Source organism: Antechinus flavipes, chromosome 4 (assembly GCF_016432865.1).
Source record: "Antechinus flavipes isolate AdamAnt ecotype Samford, QLD, Australia chromosome 4, AdamAnt_v2, whole genome shotgun sequence".
Taxonomy (NCBI): Eukaryota; Metazoa; Chordata; class Mammalia; order Dasyuromorphia; family Dasyuridae; genus Antechinus; species Antechinus flavipes.
Window position 1 is genome coordinate 151,396,147 of NC_067401.1, and position 19,544 is coordinate 151,415,690.

Genomic DNA, 19,544 nt, shown 5'->3' on the forward strand with positions numbered 1-19,544 from the left:
TTTTTAAAATTATTATTTTATTTATTTTTTCCAATTACATAAGAACATTTTTTTTAATTCTGAGTTCCAAGTTCTCTCCCTCCCCACCCACTAAAGGCAAGCAATTTGATAAAAATTATACATGTACCACTAATACTTCAATATACTTCAAAAATTTTACTGTTCCTCCTCCCTCTTCCCAATTGAAAACTTAAGCTTTTATATAAATTTCCATGCTTCTCACTGCGTCTCAGTCTATCAGAAGAACTCTTGACACAATACATAGTGTCCAGATCAGTCAGTGGTGCTTGCGCCAACGCTGCAATTCTTTGGGTAGAAAAGAGAAAAAGAAGTAAGGCAATGATTATTGACCATAAAGAGAATAAAATCCTTTTGTATAAGTTGAAATTCAAAGTCTCAGATAAGTTTTTCTTCCAGTCTAGACCCAGAAAAGCTCATGAAATCAAAAGCTCAAATGATACTTTGTTCCCGGCAACCTCCAACAGCAAAAAACAAGAACAAAAACAAAGTAGGATGAAGGGAGGGGAAAGATGTTGTCAAAGTTAGGAAGACTGAATAGTAGGAAATACCAGGCTTGCAAAGTGTGTGTTGAGTTGAATATCAGACCGATTTAACAAGATCTTCAAATGACCACAGTATCTGGAATCTCTGACTTGCAGGTCTAAAGCCGTACTCAAACCTCAGACATGAGGGCTCTGCTTTTAGCCCCTAGTCTGAACTCAATCTAGATCTACAAATGATTCATTTATCCATGTCCAAACATGAAGCTTGAAGTGACTCCTTCTTCCCTTTGGGGAAGAAGATTTTTTTTCCTAAAGGACTCAGAGTTTATGTATTAAAGGACTTAAAAAAAGAGTGGGCAGGTGTAATTGTGATCAAGATATTCAGCAAGAAGGCACATAGGCATTATTAGAATACTGAGGACTGCTGAGAGGAAAAACCACCTTTATGTAAATTTTTGTGGGAAAGGAAAGGCCAGAAGCACAGGCATGTTGGATAAAGCAGAAAAGGAGTCAATCCCTAATATAGTTTACCATCATTTAAGGGTCTGTAATTCAAGCCCCAAAGCCAGGAAATCTTACTCAGGTGCTTGAAACTCCAACTGTAGCAAAGGACCCAGTATCCAGCACAGAACATGGTGATGCAACCGGCGCCACCCTTCTTCAAGCTGACAAATTTGGGGTATTTAATCCAGGCTGTTTAAAAAGAAGTATGAATCTAGTTGTTAGTGAACTCTGATTCTGGGACTTATTTGTCAACGTCTTTTGTCTCAGGCTATTTATTGATCAGGGAGATGAAGGTGAAACTCCATAAATTTATCTCAGAGGGACTTTAAAGAACAATTAATCTAGTCCCTTCAGATGCCCAGAAAGGTGTAAAAATTTACCTTCTCCAAAACAGATTTATTCTTCGTTGGGAGCTGGGGTCAGCCATTTCATGGGAAACATCATTAGTGTGCAGTTTGGGATTCACAATAGATATCATTTATACAAGTTTTCATACTAATTCATAACTAAGAAGAGATAAAAATATATAGGCCAGGTTCTCACACACAAAATGACAGATCCAGTAGCATAGATACCATAGATATATAGAGATTTCTAAAGAAAGTTTGTGAAAATATCCAAACCCAGCAACTGAATCAATATCAATCCAGTCTCACCTTTTTGTACTTTTCCCAGCAGTCCCATTATAGAGAAATTGGAGACTCTAAGCCAAGATGGAAGCTTTCCAATCTTTAAATCCATCAGATTTCTTTCCAAAGGAGGAGCTATGAATACAAACAAAATTTCCAGTAATACATCATCCAATTTCATTCATTTTGTTCTAACAATCTAATTTCATCCTCTCCTCCCAAGTCTTCCTAGGAGAGGGATAATTTAGTACATTTGGTGGCAAAAATTCCCCAAATGGGCTAGAGAAAAATCATTATTCTAGGCAATAAAGAGAAGAGTGACTTGAGCAACACACTGTACATCTATCATGTAAATCCTAATACACAGCTCTTTTCAACCAGAAGAATTTTCAACAATCTTAAGCCCTCGAGAATTATAACATTTGACCAGAAATTCATAATTCTTTTTTGGTCATTATTTTGAGGGAACTGGGGTTAAGGGACTTGCCCAGGGGCACAGAGCTACCAAGGTTAAATTTGAACTCAAGTCCTTCAGACTTCCAGGACTAGTGCTCAATCCCTTGCACCACCTAACCACTCCTAGAAGTGCATAATCTTTAAATTAATTGATACACAGCTAATTCAATAAGCATTTGTATGGATATCCTTTTTATCATACCAACACACATATGTATATACATATATACACACATGTGTATATATGTGAACATATGAATGTATAAATATGTATCTGTATACTTATAGATTATATATACATATACACATGTATATGAACATATGCATGTATAATAGTTTGTTGGACACAAACACATATACACACAAATACACTGTTTATATAAAAATCGTGATTTTTGTCCACACAGGGGACTCTTTTCATCAACAAATACCTACTTGAAGTTTATTCTTACCAATATTGTCCAAACCATGGTTATTTTATCTTATAATTCATCTGCTCCCCATGGTCTCTTGTGCATGTTCTCAACACCTATGATCCCCAAGACTATTCTCCTCATCTGTCCCATTCCAAAGATTCTTGTCCTTATACTACACTGAACTCTTTCCCTAAGAGCTTCAAATAACTGAGCACTGCACAACCTCTCCCTTTCTTAGCAGATCAAACATTTAAGAGTTGGAAGGGACATGAACAATCATCTCAGATCAATCTTTTTTATTTTAAAGACAAAGGACTGAAATCTAGAGATTAAATAACACCCAGCCAGAGTCAGGATTCCAATCCAGGTCCTCTGATCTATCAAGACCTATGGAGTTGCCTAAGCTATAGAGAGATGAAGCGACTTGCCAGGATCATAGAGCTCACGAGTGTCAAGAGACAAGAGACAATATTGTCATTAACTTTTTACCTAAAACAATATTGCTCTACTGCATGACAGCATTAAGAAATACTAGTGGTCATTATATTTTCCACACATCTGAGCTATTATACTCTCACTAGTTCTTAACTAGCAACCATTACTTTTTTTTTCTTATTTCCATCTGGAACTCAAACAAAGCAATTATTTCCTGCCCACATTTCATACATGACTAAATGCAGGTGTGTCGACTTTACAAAGGGGAAGTTTATGCTTTTCCTGGACCTATGTTCAATTTTGTCCCACATCCTTTCTAACCACATGAAATGAGTAAAAAGTGTTCTTCCCCATTACTCTATGGTCCAGTCTCATCATTTTAGTGAAAAACTAAACTAACTCAATAGGGTACAGTGTAATGTCTCTAAAGATCTTTACAGGACAGATGAAAACTGCTTTAAAAAAAAAAAAGAAAAGAAAAAAAAAGACAAGCTATCATCAAAAGTCACAGTGAAAAGAGCTATCACAGGCTTCAAATGTATTACTTGAAAGCATCATAGTGCTAAAAATGAAAACTAGCCAGATTAAGAAAAGGATCTTTAATGGAAAGAAAAGTACTCTCCAACTTTGGGAGAACATGTTTTTTTGTAAAGAAGAAAAATAACTTGGGAATAGAAACAAGGACATTGCAAAATTCCATGAACATGCTAGTTCCCAGACTTCTTCCAATCAGAAGTACCTACTCAAATCCAACAATGGACCTATTTCCACTTTTATAACTACTACTGCTAATTGTTCTCATTTAAACAAGATAGTGCTGTATAGTATAACACAGACTGTTTCCTCACCTGATTCTACTCCAAATTCCTAGATGCCATATCCTACCTGTTTTTTCCAAGAACCTATCTTTTCTCCATGCTTCTCATTCCAGCCCAAACCCTAATTGTCTTACTTAAAACTCAGAAACCTTTCCATCCCTTTTGGATAATATAGAACTGTCACACTTGCTTATCACCAATGGACTTGGCCATCCCATGGCTATCCCATGGCCACTCAAATCTTGGTCTTGATATGTGGTCTTTCCTCTAGATTTCAATCAAAGCAACACACACACACACACACACACACACACACACACACACACACACAGAGTCTGCAAACCCAGCATACACACACCACTCTGCTAGCTGGCCTGGCTGATCAGCAGTTAAAAATAAATATAAATAAAAATAAACAGCCTAAAAATAAAGACCTGGCATGATTCCTACTTCCCTATCACTGGCCTTCCTCTTCTCCCGTGATTTTTTTTTTTAATCTTAGCAACGCATTGAATTAGGAATGTCTTCCCCCAATTAAACTTTGAAGCTTGATTACCTGTTTTGTACATACCACCTGGACTCTGGTTCCCTACACTGTTATCACCTGCTTTTCAAGAAGTCACTATATATCTTAAGTTCCAGAAGTCTGTACCCTCTGGACTCTAAAACAGATACACAGAATACCTTTAGATCCAAGAGCCCTAAATATCACCAAAATCTTAGAAGCACTTCCTTGATCTTTAGAAACCTATTTCTGTAGGAAAATCTCAGAACCACACATTCCCTCTGAATCTTCCCTTTTTCTTGAGCCTCAGACACCTGTTTGTTTGTTTGTTTGTTTGTTTAAGATGTGCCTTTCTATTAAATGTTTTAACATGTGAAAATGCCTTTTTTCTTCCTGAACTTCAGAGAATGGTCCTTGGACTCCGTCTCTTCTCCCTGAAACCTGATCTGTGACCCAGAACAACTAAGTCCATTTCTCTACAATACAAACCTTTGCAAAACTACTATTTTTCAGGAACCAGAAGAATCTTCTTTCATTCACCAAAAATAATGTTTTGTCATTCACCAAAACTGCAGGAACTAACAGGAACAGGTTTCAGTAATTCCCTAATCCTAGTGAGACACTGACTTGGCAGAATCACAAAATGTAGCTTATGACCCAATAGGCCTGACTGCTCCTAGATGAAATTTTCTACTTTCTGCAGCTCTAATTCCATCCTGAACTCAACCTCTTACAATCCCAACCCCATCACTCCCCAAAATTGCTCTCTTCTCCCTGACTGCACTTTCATTATCTTTTTTGTTAATTTATTATTCATCTTTTGCTCCCTAAGTAATCATGGGCATCTCTCAAAGTTCTCTTCTAATGCACTCTCCCTGGTTTTTATGATTTCTGAACAGTTGTAATACCCTAAGAATCAACATTAGCCTTTTGAAGTGATCAGGCCTCCAGAGAAGCCAGCTCTATTATTCCTTGAGAGATATCTCTAAACCTTGCAGATATTTTCAACAAAACAACTTCTTTTACAGAGGAATCAGTGATCACTATCAATAAGTCCCATGAGTCAGTGTTGTACTCTAAACCAACTATAAATCAAATTAAAGTCCCAGAATTTTTGAAGATATTGGTTTAGGGAGTAGCCCCAAGGCTTGCTGCCATAGTTCCTAACCTTTCACTAGAGCCCAAGATCCCAGAATGCCCATATCTCTCAACTTTGATCCCAAACTATGAAAGCCTATTGTAATGGCACCACAGCCAACCATAGCCATCCTGAAACAGATACCAGAAACCACTGAGATGACCTAAAAATCCGACATAAAAGAAATTATTCCTTCTCAATGGAGAAACTTGATCTTTTCATTAGTGATCAAGCTATACACAATATCTCCACACTAAAAATAGGTAAGAATGGAGATATACATTGATGAAAAGTTTCCTAAAAACATGTATGACATTAAAGACAGTTTTCAGCTCAACAGTTTTAGATATGAATAGGTCTCTAATTAGTGAAGTTAAAGATATATAGTTTTAGTTCCCTAGTTTGAGTTCTTAATAAAGATCTGCACTGGAGCTTAGAAGAATAATCTTAACTGCTCATAACACATTTAATCTCTTAGTATTGGCCACCTGAGCTGCACTGGTGAATAAAGCTGCTTAAAAAAAAAATGGTTAAAGTATATAAGTATTCATAAGCCTGAAGTATAGATAATGTTCTACCTACTGAAATGTTTAAACAGGTCATCTCTATTCTAATCTAGTTGCCAAGATTGGGTAGAAAGACTTTACTCTAATAAAAGAAACTAGACAATAATAATTAAAAACAAAAGCTAACATTTATATAGCACTTACTTTGTGCCATGCATTGTGCTAAGCACTTTATAATTATTTCATTCAATCCTCACAACATCCTTAGTTAGTAACTACCACTAGTCATGCAAAGGGTACTAGAACACATAAAAATGGTCCCTTTCCTGTTACAAGGAAACTATTATATTGTATTTACTATGTAATGTTATAAACTAGAAAAGCATTGGTAATAAAAAGACCTGCATTCTAGTCATGACTCCAATATTATGTGCTACATGACCTGGGGCAAATAATTTCATTTTTCTACACTTGTTTCCTTAGCTATAAAATAGGAACACATCTGGTCCTGCCTGTCTCATGGGAATAATTTCATGTTCAAAATGAAATAATTTATGTGAAAACTGTCAAATGCTAATCAAATGTAAGAGAATGGAATTATCCACCACATAGTGTTTTAGGGAAGGAAAAAGCTTGAGAATAAGACTTCAAAAGATGGGTTATATAAAAATCTTTGATATCTGAGCAGCTAGGTGACATAGTGGATAAAAAAAAAGTACCAGCCCTGAAGTCAGGAGGACCTGAGTTTAAATCTGACCTCAAACACTTAACACTTCCTAGCTATGTGACCCTGGGCAAGTCACTTAACCCCAATTGCCTCAAGGGAAAAAAAAATCCTTGATATCAGTAGGTCCCAAGAGAAGACCTCCTCAGGAAAGTGAAAAACAAACATGGAATCAGCTATTAGTCTTCCTTAACAATAAACTGCTATTACGTAGACATTTGTCTTGCATATTAAAACATGATAACTGTTGTAAAGAGTAGAGTGTTTGGAGGAAGGCACAATTAGGAGCTTGTAAACAACTTATGAGGGAAAAAAAAACCCTTGATATTCATAAGAAGCAAAAACAATCATAACAGCTCACATTTATATAGTATTTAAGGTGAATAAAGTTGTTTTTCTTTCCTTACAACAACCTTATGAGGACAGCAAGGTAAATATTACCCTTGTTTTATGAAGAAACTGAAATTATAAGAAGTTACTGGCCAAGGTCTTTTAGGAAATAAGTATTGGAGCTAAGATTCAACCTAGGTCTCCTGTCTCCAAGTTCAACTCTTTCCCGCTTACATTCTCCCACTTACACTAAGTTACAAGGGCTAACTTGTATTTCAAAAATAAGGGTTCCCCAAAAAAATTTCCTGATAAAATGAAACAGACATCTGAAAACATCAATGAAGAATCTATTTAGACAATGAATGGTACTCTAATGTTTCTGCCTTTAATAGAAACTTTTCATCAATGTGTATCTCCATTCCTACCTACTTTCAGTGTGGGGATACTCATATAGCTTGATCACTAATGAAAAGATCAAGTTTCTCTAGTTTCTCTTGATCTGATCAGGCCCGGTAGAAGGGCCTTTCCTTTCCTTTTAAGGAAAACCAGGAAATTCTATCCATTACAACTGTAGAGTTGGGTCACATTTCTTTTTGTTTTGTTATTTGCTTATTGATTTATTTATCTCTCTATCCATTTATCTGTTTGTTGAGAGGCAATTAAAGTTAAATGACTTGCCCAGGGTGTCACAGTGCTAGTAAGTATTAAGTGTTTGAGGCCATATTTGAACTTAAGTACTCCTGACTCCAGGGCCAGGTGCTCTATCCACTGCCCCAGCTCACATTTCTAAAGGCACAGATCAATGACAGGATAAGGACCAACTGTACTTAGCGAGTTGTTAACAATAGCTAGTTCCTTAGTCCTATAACCAGCTCCTCCTGTTGGCTGTATCCTGAAGGAGGAGGAAATAATTAGTCCCTGCCTCAGAAAAGGCTGACTCCATTCCAAAGTCTGATTAGATAGCTGTCCTTCCGTATTTGTTTTTTAAACCCAGGTTCTCTATGGTTAGGTACCCAAATTCCTGGAACCAGATCCCTACTCCAAATTAGTGTATTCCACATACCCAGGACTTAATTCTTTCTTCTCCTCATTCACTTTTGATGGGAATGGAAAATGAATACAGATGGGCTACCATTTAAGAGGGAATGATAATTCTGTTAAGCACGTAGACTATCATTGGAGAAAGGGATGAAGTTATTAAAAATACTAACAGGAATCCAAAATTGTATCCGCATCTCTATAAAAACCTTCAGGAAGATTAAATATTTGAAAATGGACTACTTATTTACCTTGTAAGACTCTTTCCTCTTCTGGGAGGCTGTGGTGTGGTTTCTGGACCTCAATATTCCCCTTCTGAGGTCTCCCTGGTAACACTCCCAGATGTTGATACCCAGGGTAGAGTTCTGGAAACCACTCTAGTCCCAAGGATGTAGGTAGGTTCTTGCTGCCAGTAGTTTCAATATGACCACCAGTCAGGTTTTTAGGAGCAAAATGACAGGCCAGGTTTAAAGGTTGCTGATTATATTTAGTGTGTGTTGCCCATGTATTGGGATTAGGATAAGAATCTGAAGATACTGGTTTCTTACTCTCCACTGGATTAACTGGAGGGACTAGATCCTTGTACCCATCTTCCTCTTCTTGTAGATATTTTAAAACCAAAGTAGACAAACTTTGGTTACCTAAATCTGCCAAAGAAAGTGATTCTTCACAATCTGAATCAGGATTGTCATGGTGAGGTATCTTCTCTATGGCTAAATTATTGTTATTAACATGCTTCCTCATGCCATCTCTCATGTAATCCAATTTGGGTACTTTTACTTCAGGTGATATATTGTCTTTAGATCCTTTATCCCAATTACACTTTCTAGCTGCCAATCCAAAATGAAATCCTTTTTTCTTTGCTCTATGTTTGATATGATGGTTCTCTCTTCCTCCGGTTTGGAGTGACTTAGACAATGAGGAATTTACATAATTGGTTGAGAAAAAGGATCCTATGCTTTTTCTCGGGATCTCAGAATTATTGACACTGTATGAGGCTTCTGAAATAGGGTCCCAAGCTTTGAGGCCTCTCTCATTGCTTTGTAAATTTGCATAAGGATTCTGACTTCTATCAAGACTTGGAAAACTCTCACAAATACTGAAAGGCAAGTCTAATGATTCTGCCAGGAATTTCTGTCCTGGGTACTCGATTCTGTTATCATTCAGCAAGCCTGACCAATGTGTCTTATCTTCATTGGTAAAAGAACATTTGGAAGGGCTGCTCCCAAAAATTTCTGAAGGATTTTTGTTCTTGTCTTCCCCCGATTTAGGTAAATATTTTGTAAATCTTGCTTTGGAATTTTTTTTTTCTGCAGAAAACAAATGCCCATTCTCAGCCAAAAACACAACCTTCTTTGGTCTAGTAGAATTCTGTGTCATTTGGGAGTTATTTTTAATTTGCTTCTTCATTTCTTCACTTGTCTGCATAGCAATTCTCATTTCTAAGTCAGCATTATGTAGTCTAACTTTCATAAGGTTAAGGTTTCTTCTCTTACTTTGATCTTTTTTAAGTGTCTCTTCACAATCAGTTTTTGTGAGCTTTTTTGGTAACTTCTTTGATTTGGGAGCTTGAAAGAAAACTGCCTTGGAATTAGTAATGTCTGAATTAAAAGGAAGGATGGTTCCTACCTTCTTACAGAAAGGTAAATGAGACTTTAACCGTTTAAATTGTTTCTTACAATGAGGACACAGCTCCATTTGAGGTAAGATGTCTGCCATCTTTCTGCTAAGAAATACAAATGTGACATTATTATTATAAAGAAAACAAACTTCTTTTTCATCTGTTTAATTAGATACTTATTCATACTAACTTTAAATGTAAAGGAAATGAGTTGGAATTGAATGACTTCATTTCACCTTTTTGTGAAGGTAGAAAAGTTAATGGGATAGTTTTTGTTTTAAAAATAAATTCAAATCTCTGTCTCTAACTTGCCTCAGTAAGGAATTTTCTTTTTTCTCCTAAGGTCTTATGGGGATCTACAGGAGAGAATTAAAAGAATCTCCTTGTCACCCCTTGAGTTCTACCTTCAGTAAAATACTAAGTGCTTTAGAGGGAAAAATAAAAGGATAACAATCTTAAACTAATAAATAAGTAGAAGGATAAAGAAGTAACAATTAAAAGACAAACTAAATATGGGATTTATTATTATGCACTAAAGCACACTAGCAGAAACCAGGTGAACATTAAGGCTTTAAGAATTATTAAATGTTTAATTTAAAACACTGAATGCTAACATAATCATAATAAACTTTCTGAGTATTATTCATGTTTATATTAATGAATATGAAAGCTTTTAATAAAAACCATCATTTCATCATTCAAGATGGAAAAGAGAAGTGTGTCCTAGGATTATAAGACAGCATGGTATAAAGTACAAGAATGACAATCAGGAAAGTACAAGAATGACAATCAGGAGACCTGGATTCAACTATATGACAAATAGCTAGTTTTTTGATGCTGGACAAGTTGCTTAACAACCATGAGTCAATTACTTTATCTACATATAATATGAACAGATTGAATGGGATGATTTCTAAGGCCTCTATTAACTATAATATTGATTCAGGGGATCCAAGGATTTGCAGACACTTATCTTTTCACATCAATGGCATTGTCTCTCTCACCTCCCCAGTTACACATGAGATACTCAAAATTTCAGGTGCAAATATCTTTTTTCTATTATTCCAGTCATTCTTTTTCTCTAGATAAAAACATATCTACTCTATGTAAGGTATCATGGCTATAACTATTTGTGACTCAAAGGCAAAGATGAATGTGCCCAAGTTAGAAAATAGTGCAGGCAAGCAACTTACATAAGAAACAGAATGAAACCAGATAGACTTATCAACCCATTTATCAGAGTAATCCTATAACACTATCCTGGGGGAAGTCAGGTAAAACAAAAATATCTTTATTGCCAAGACAAATGAAATGGGAAAAGGGACTTTGGTTAAAGGTTCTTCCTTTGGGGGAAGAAAAAAGTTTGTTTCCCCAAGTGTAGCTTTTCTCACATATATGTAAAATCTCAGTATTTCTCTATTTAAATTCTCCCCCATAAAGAATGCTTGGTGCTAAGTGAAATGAGCAGAACCAGGAGATCATTATATATCTCAACAACGATACTGTATGAGGATGTATTCTGATGGAAGTGGATCTCTTCGATAAAGAGCTCTAACTCAGTTTCAATTGATCAAGGATGGACAGAAGCAGCTACACCCAAAGAAAGAACACTGGGAAATGAATATAAACTATTTGCATTTTTGTTTTTCTTCCCAGGTTATTTATACCTTCTGAATCCAATTCTCCCTGTGCAACAAGAGAACTGTTCGGTTCTGCACACAGATATTGTATCTAAGATATACTGTAACCTATTTAACATATAAAGGACTGCTTGCCATCTGAGGGAGGGAGGGGGGGAGGGAAAAAATCGGAACAGAAGTGAGTGCAAGGGATAATGCTGTAAAAAATTACCCTGGCATGGGTTAAAAAATAAAAAAATTTAAAAATATATATTAAAAAATTTTTTTAAATGCTTGGTAGTTACTAGGTTGAATAATAATAGCAATAATGATAGCTAGCATTTCATATTGCAGTTTAAATTTTGCAAAATACTTTGAAAATATCAAATATCCTGTTTTATCCTTGTAAATGAGACTGTACCTGAGAGGTAGGGGCTAGTGTTATCCCCTTTTTACAGATGAGGAAACTGAGGTACACAGAATTTAAGACTTACCCAGAGCCACACCACTTACAAAGGTATGAAGGAGAATTTGAACTTAGCTCCTCCTCACTCTATGTATTGCACAGTATCCATTATTTCCTTAATCTATGCTCCCTAAAATATTGCTCCACTACCTTCTTACTAAATGTCTCACCACCCATACCAGAGACTCCGTCCCTGAAGCAATTTTCTGCCCTTTCTGATCAGAGACTGATTCCCTGGGTCAGTTATTATTGGAAAATCCCAGACATGTTTCACTTCACTACCCTCTCCAATTCAGTTACTATATACCATGATCAAATTAACTCTCCCAATGTTTCTAAATAGAGTAGTTTACTCTGTAGCTCACCACTTTGGATCCCCTTACTATTCAGTAAATTGGAATAGCAAAGTGCTCCTCTCTGGGCATGACTGTTCTATGTGTGTTGTCATCCCACCTTTGGAATGTAAGCTTCTTAAAAGCTGATTTTGTATCAGCATCCCTAGAGCCTAACACAGTATACATTCCATAATAAGGACTTAAGAAACTAATTTTTTCATCCATGTGCCAACATGTTAGGTTTCTTTTCTTCTTCCCAATATTCTTCCTGTTCACCCTTCCCTAAATTATGTTGATCTGTTCTTGGGAAATTAAAATTAATTTCATTATGGCCGGAGAACTCATAAGTAGGAAGATAAATCCTGCAATACACAAGTGTACTTATTCCAGCTAAATAGAAATAATTTGGGTTTATCAGCTTTCACTATCACCAACTAACAAATGTTTATTAAGCACCTATTACAAGGTGCTAGATATTGTGCCAGGGGATTCGAAGACCAAAATCTACGGCTGTACGTACTTTCCAGGATTTCATTCTATCGGTGACGAGTAACTACATCATGAATACCATGCTGCCAGCATCCCCATTATCAGGGAGAAATACTTGATATTTTCCTGTTTTCCTTCCCTTCCCGGCATATAAATTCCCTTATTCCTTTTTTTTTTTTTTTTCCTCTTCACCATATGGCTCTTGAACTTCTTGTTTCTTCATAAATCTACCGTCCCCCTTTTCTTTTCCCTCTCTCGGGCTCCACTCCATCAGTACAAGCAACAGGTGTGACGGAAAGAACCTAAGATTTGGAAGCCGAAAATCTGGATTCGAGTTCTAATTCTACTGTTAACTAGTACTTTCAGCAAGGCACGTTACCTCTCGGGGTTTTGATTTTTCCAAATATACAGTGACCGGAGAGTTCCGTGCAGTTCTAAAGCCTAAAACCCTAAGTGGCTTTCTTGGGAGTCCCTAGGCTGTAGGTTCATTCCTTCTGTGGATCCTACCACCACCGGCTTTCAACACCAAGGCAGGCAAGAGCTAAGATCCCTGGGGAGACTGGAGGTCAAGTTCGCTCCCAGTCGACTACCCGAACCCAGTCAGTCCCCCATCTCGGAGCAATGCATCCACTCCAGGTTCCCTTTTGGGGACTCCTCAGAAACCAGGCTTTCACTCTGAGAGTTCCACACCTCTCCAGTAGAGAGTTCAGGAAACCCTAAAGTCCGCACTTCTGGCGGAAACTCAATTTGCTACCTCCAGCGGCTCTTAAGAGGACTACAAAAAGGCCACTTCCCTATTCGTCTGTCTTTTCAAATGCCGGATGATTGTGAACTTCCCTTTTCCAAATCCTACCCAAATTTAACTCTAATATTTTATATCGCTCTTATGAATTTCTTACCTATTTGTAACTCAGGGGTGCGATATGTCCCCACAATTGTCAGGATGAGAACAGGCGAAAGTTAAAGACACCTACTTATGAGGACCCTCCTCTATCTCTCTACCCCCTCCCCCCACCTTTACTGAAAAGGTAAAGATCGAATTTCTCAGCTCGCCACACCCCCTCTTCCGGTAGGTGGGATTGCGGAGCCTCTCGGGTCGGCCCAATTGCGCAAGCGCGAGTGGGCGGGTCTACAGAGGCAGTGGTATGGGGGGTGGGAGCGTCGGGGAGACGCCGGAAGTCGTGGTGGTACGGGTCCGGTGGAGGGGTACTCCACTCAGACGGCGTAGAGGAAGGCGGTAGTGAGGGATAAGACCGGAGGGGGAGGGCGTGGGGGCGGCGGTCGCCGCTACCGCCGCCTGAACCAAAGACCTCCCCACCGATCTCCCCGCCAGGCGACGTGCCGTCGCTCCTCTCTATCAGCTGCCATGAGCGAACGCCTCCGCCCCAGGTGAGAAAAGGGATCCCCTCACCCCCCTTCCTGGAGAGGCCGAAGTCGCGGGAGGCGGGCGGGAGCTGCGGAGCGGAGAGCCGGGAAGGGATTGACCCTGCAGGGATTCCGTCAGTCTATCTATCCGTCAGTCCTGGCGCTTGGCTGCTGGGGTCGGGGGTAGCACAGGAAGCGTAGCTATTTGATCCTGTCGAAGCTCCGTAGTTTGCTCAAAGGGGACAAATTGGGACTCTTTTGGTACCCCATTCTCTCCCATCTTCCCCTGGTAGGAATGGTGAACCCCGGCAGATTAGGCCCCTGTTTTCTTTAGGGAAGAGTAATAAATCAGACTCTTGTGATCCGATATTGGTGGATACTTAGTTCTGTTGCCTAGGGAAGGAAGGGGTTACCTCTTGTTTCCTTGATGTCAGAACGAGAAGTTGTGCTTTATACTGCAGTGGGGAAAGACTTTGAGGGAGACCTTAAAGAAAGACTTCGATAATGAAGTCGATTGGATGTGGTAAACAGACATAACTAGGGGAGGTGATAAGAGTATTTTCCTGAGACCACATTAAGGAGACAATCAGCTGTCCTGGGCTAAGGAGCATTTGGAATACAATGTACCTGTGTATTCTCCAGTATTGGGCTCCCTCATATGCTGGGTTTTTATTCTTCCGTTTGTGATTAGGGTAGACAAGTTGAAGGAGCAAATTGGATTTTTCTTCTTTGCCCACTTCTGTTACTTGTATTTCCCTTTCCTACTTTCCTTGTTGAATTAACTACTACAGAGAGAGAGTCGTTAAAAAGAATCAAGAATTTTCGGTGGCCGCTACAATGCAGCAGTCTTATGTTTATTTTAGAGGTGAGGGCTGATGAAAGGTGCTTCAGAATGAAATAGAGAAAAGATCCAAGTACTTTGAAATCAAAATCACTCTGCTGGTGTAGGTTTTTAGAACCAGAAGAGACTTTGGAGATCATATATTTTTACTCCCTCATTTTACAGATGAGAAAACTGAGTCCAGAATAGATAACCCTGATCCATGATAAGGTCAAAATTTCATTGCTTAGCCAATCCTATCAAATGTGGTAAATTTGTTAAGACTTTATTTTTTTTGTCTTTAATAAACTGCAAAGTTAATTAGCATATGCTAACACCCTAATGACTAGTTCCCTTCCCACTCTAGCCTCAAAACCAGTTTCTAGAATTATATTATTTCTATTTGGTCCAGCCTCCAGTTAAATGAAAACCTGAGGTTCACATGATTAAGAATATGTGTATGGTTGATCAGAGAGGCTAAGGATGAGCATATGGAGACTCCTTATATAGAAAGAGGATCGTTTTGAGTCTAGGATGTTATAAAGTGATGCTATTAGAAATAGAATCAAGCCATATTCTGAAACTACTTATTTAAAAAGATAGGATCATTTTGAGTCTAGGATGTTATAAAGATGCTATTATAAATAGAATCGAGCCACATTCTGAAACTACTTATTTAAAAAGATAGGATCATTTTGAGTCTAGGATGTTATACACTGATATGTATGTGTGTGTGTGTGTGTGTGTACTAGAATCAAGCCACTTTTTAAAATAAATGATGAAAGTCTATTTTGGTTTCTGTAGTGCTGTTCCTAAAGATTGCTATTGGGGCGCTTCCCTCATTCTTGAAAATTCAAACATTTCCAACAGAAAAGATTTCTCTACTCCAGCCCACTTCTGCTGCCATATGGGAAATATATGTTGTTGGATCTATACTTGAAACTTCTTTTTACTATTAAATAAATGATTTAGGCTTACCCTTCAGTTCCTTAGATTTCCCCTTACTCCAGTGGTTTAGTATGGATACCAAGGGTAGCAGTTTCTCAGGCCCACTTATCTGGCAACTAAGCTTTTCACCCACCCACTTAATGATATTGATAATACCTTCATGCAGCATCCACCTCCAAGGAGTTCAAAGTATTACTGTACCAGAATGATATTCTTCACAGCACTCCTGAGAGGAAAAAAGAAAAACAGACGATTATTCCATTTTTCAAGTAGATAATTGAGTCTCAGAGAGAAAACTTGGCCCACAGAGCTGAAAACATCTGTTTCCATCAGATCAGGCAGAAATTGAGATCATTATCTGTATTAACAGGGTTTACATTTAAGAGGGAGAACATAGTTCAGGAATTGAGAGATTGGGGACTCAAGAGCCTCTTATTCCTTTAACATTTTTATACACATTTTTAAAATCAGGCCACAGTATATACCCAAAATTAAATAGGCTTTATATGTTACAGTGTGTAAGACACTTTATGCCCAAGATTAAATAGTCTTTGAAAAGACCCACCTCAGTCTTTGGCTTTCTAGCTATAAACAATGAACTTTAGAAAATTCTTCATTATAATAAGAATAGGTTACATCTAGCACTAATTTAGCTTAAACTACACGGCAAGTTTTTCCTCTATAATTTATTGTTTCTCAGCCGCTATTTAGAATGCTGGTAGGCATCCTTTTTCTAATAGTCGTGGCCCATACCGAGTACATACATATTGTTGTCTCTTTTGATTATTTAAATTCCTTCCAGAACACTTGATTTCTTAAGAAGAGTCAGACCTGTTATTTAAAACTCTTATTTACCAGCGAGCCTTAAAAAACATAAATGGTTTTCTCCCCTTCAAAATAATCCAGTGAAGTAACAATTATGTCATAATACTATCTGGTACAAGCAAACTGAGTAATTGAGTTAACAAGAGAAGAGTCTAACCTTTTCAGTGTTTGTCATAGTACCACTGTAAAGTGCTTTAAGGGTAAATAGTGATTGGCAGCCACACCTGGCTTAACTGCCATCACATGGAAGGGAGTAAAATTAGTTAACATGGAATTGTAATTTCAGGGATTATAAAAAGATGAACTTAATTAGGTAGATATTAATAATTTAGTTAACAGCTTACAATATTTCTGTTATTTGAAAATTTTTCAAGCTTAATTTTAGAACTGAAGCTATTAGCAACTTAACTTTATTAGTACGGCTGACTTATGCTGATACTGTTTTTTGTTATCAATGCCTAGTAGTGTTACAGTGTTTCTTAAGACACCTTAGTATCACTTGGATCATTCAGGTTTTGGAGGATATTTTAGGGGGAAGATATAAAATATGTATGATTTCTTATTTATGCTTGAGAAGTCAAATTGACAGTAGTTGGCTAATTTTTTTCTCCCTCCAATGATTTAATTTCAGGAAAAGGAGAAGGAATGGGAATGAAGAAGACAGTCATCTCCCTCAGACCAAACGGAGTAGCAGAAACCCTGTCTTTCAGGACTCCTGGGATACAGAGGTAATACCTGGATTAAGTTTAAAGCCCCTAGTTTAGAAGTTACCTGAACTTAAATATCTATATTGTAAAGGGCAGGCAAAAAATGACAATTGTTCAAAAAATAAACAAGAGTTTCCCTTTAAAATGTTTGAAGTATTTTTGAAAGTATTGAGTTATCTTTACCAATTTGCTTTTTTCCTTTCCCTATGGCACACAGTAGGCATTAAATACAGGCTTTACTAATAACGTATAAATATCTAATAACTGTTAAGTTAATGTAGAACCAGATCTACATGGTGTTTCTGGGAAATTTTTCTAATTAAAAAAAAATTTTTTTAACTTAGGTAGCTCTTTTCAGAATAGCTTTAAAAGTATTAAAAAAAATCCCTCAAAATATGAGGATTCAACACATACTAGAAAAGCTTTGGAGCAATAATCTGCTGGACACATATCTAAGCCAAGTTTACTGAAAGTGGTGCTTTGTTTGTGGATATTAAACCAAATTTCTATAGAAAGGACTCCGGTCCATTTTGGAAATTGGAAGTTTCTTATCCTTATTATGAAATAGCCAGGTTTGAATTTTTAGTATTTCATGTAAGATCATATGAAGACAAATACAATGCCCCCCCCAAAAAAAAAAAACCCTCCACATATAGTTTTTCTGATTCCTATTCCCATTTATTTAGAATTTATTCTGTTCTACAGAATTTTAACACAGCAATTATTGTTTAGCTCATTGTAATTGATTTGTACATATAAAGACTTCCTTGGAGCCAGTAGATGTTGAAGTGGATAAGAGACAATTCTGAGATCAGGAGAACCTGAATTCAAATTCTGCCTCAGTCATTTAATAATATCCTAAATGGGTAAATCACTTAACTCCATTGCTTCAGCCAAAAAGACAGAGATAGACACACTTCCTTCATGGAATTATAAATACAGAGTCAGAAAATAAGTATAAAGCTCAAAGTTTACCTTTGGTGCTGTTACAGTGCGCAAAAGTTAAAAGATGCAGATTAGAAACACTAGGAACTTGAATTTCTAGAGTCTTTTAGAATTCTTGACCTTTTTGTTCACCATCTTTCTCTCCTATACCATTCCCTCAGCTCCTAGACTTCATGTGTCATTTTGAATAATACTAATGCTCTTATATTTTAGTATACTTACATTTCCTGTGTATGTATCATATTCCCCTATATTAAGACGACAATCCTTAAGGGTTTAGCTAAGCTTGCTGTCTTAATGCTTAAGAGTACTTCTCTGCACATTGAATGATGCTTAATACACCTGAACTGAATTCACCGAATGAATGAGATGAAATTAGAGCAGTGTGCTTTTTGATGAATGGGAGAAAACAAGTTATCAGGAATTAAATTAAGCTAGACTAATCGGTTGTAGTCACAACTACAGCTAGTAACTGTGTTAAAAACTGGAGTAACAATTTAAATTTCACTCTGAAGTTCTTTTCAATTAATCAGGGGAAAATTTTTTGTAAGTGATTTGACCTGTTGTCAGCAAGGCTCTTCTATTTTTCAACATAAGTATCACTTTTACTTCTTCTACGTGATGTATTTATACTACATCAAAGATGTAGCCTGTAGGTTTTATTTGGGAACCTAATTTTTTAAAAAAGTTATTTATCATTTGCTACCTATTATATTTTCTTCATGCTGTGTTTTACCTGGGAATTCCCCATCTTCAAGAGAAGTAGACCTGAACAAGAACTATCTTAAAAGTCAATTCTTTGATTTAATTTCTGTTGAATTTAAACATTTCTTTGTGCGCAATTGGTATCAAGAAAGCAAAGGAGAAATTTTGCCATCCACTTTTTGGCTCACAGACTTAATTCCCAGACTCTTGAATCTCTTGTAATTGTTCTTGTCACCATCTGTCTTGAGGCTGGGCCAGGGTTTTTTCACACCCTGCTCAAGGCTAATACAAAAATGTTCCTAATATAATCCATTAAAATGGGACAAGAAGAGAATAGATGGAATCAATAGGTAATTTAAAATTCAGAATGTATTTATTGGATTCTCCATTATTCCTTCAACTTTTGTCAGAGATCCTAAGTGGAGCCAAATTATGCAGCTGCTTCTTAGATAAAAAAGTATTAGCCACCAGAAAGGAGCTAAAGAAGGAGAAACTGGAAGAATGGTGATCCTCCCATTATTATGGGAGAATTGAGTACCAACTAATTGAGTTGCTTCTATTGCAGTTTATTTTTATGTTTTTTTATTAGAAGGACTGATTAAGTTAACAACCTTGGGAGGTGGGAGAGGTTGGCATTTAAAGGGAAAAAAATATTGTGCCTTTTTTCTGTTTATGTTGCTTTTACCTCATTTTTCAC

At 37.0% G+C, this 19,544-nt stretch overlaps 2 protein-coding genes across 7 annotated transcripts in view; one reads left to right on the forward strand and one right to left on the reverse strand.

Annotated features, from left to right (window-relative positions):
* Positions 1–15,911, reverse strand: C4H17orf80 (chromosome 4 C17orf80 homolog). 4 transcript variants are annotated; one of them, XM_051995194.1, is made up of 5 exons: positions 15,822–15,911; positions 8,254–9,728; positions 1,664–1,771; positions 1,083–1,196; positions 1–306 (listed from the first exon to the last, which is right to left on the reverse strand). In XM_051995194.1, the coding sequence occupies exons 2-5, from the start codon at positions 9,719–9,721 to the stop codon at positions 278–280; spliced, it is 1,719 nt and encodes a 572-aa protein (XP_051851154.1). In that variant the 5' UTR covers positions 9,722–9,728; positions 15,822–15,911; the 3' UTR covers positions 1–277. The 4 variants fall into 4 exon arrangements, with proteins under 4 accessions (XP_051851154.1, XP_051851156.1, XP_051851155.1 ...); XM_051995196.1 differs by lacking the exon at positions 15,822–15,911 and adding an exon at positions 13,432–13,612; XM_051995195.1 differs by lacking the exon at positions 15,822–15,911 and adding an exon at positions 12,564–13,312.
* The window catches only part of FAM104A (family with sequence similarity 104 member A), a 24,993-nt gene continuing 19,180 nt past the window's right edge, over positions 13,732–19,544 (forward strand). For 2 of the 3 annotated variants that reach the window (XM_051995198.1, XM_051995200.1), the window contains exons 1-2: positions 13,732–13,921; positions 17,122–17,218. In XM_051995198.1, coding sequence (XP_051851158.1) covers positions 13,899–13,921; positions 17,122–17,218 — 120 coding nt within the window. In that variant the 5' untranslated portion in view covers positions 13,732–13,898. Of the gene's footprint in view, positions 13,922–16,678; positions 16,804–17,121; positions 17,219–19,544 lie in introns of those variants that run through there. The other variant, XM_051995199.1, reaches the window with a different exon arrangement.

Coding starts and splice junctions, on each gene's coding strand:
- C4H17orf80 (XM_051995194.1), bottom strand. CDS start 9,721: ATGGCAGACATCTTACCTCAAATGGAGCTGTGTCCTCATTGTAAGAAA. Junction 1,772..8,253: donor AGAGGAAAGAGTCTTACAAG/GTAAATAAGTAG, acceptor TTGTATTCATAG/CTCCTCCTTTGGAAAGAAAT. Junction 307..1,082: donor TTGGAGTTTCAAGCACCTGA/GTAAGATTTCCT, acceptor TTCTACCCAAAG/AATTGCAGCGTTGGCGCAAG.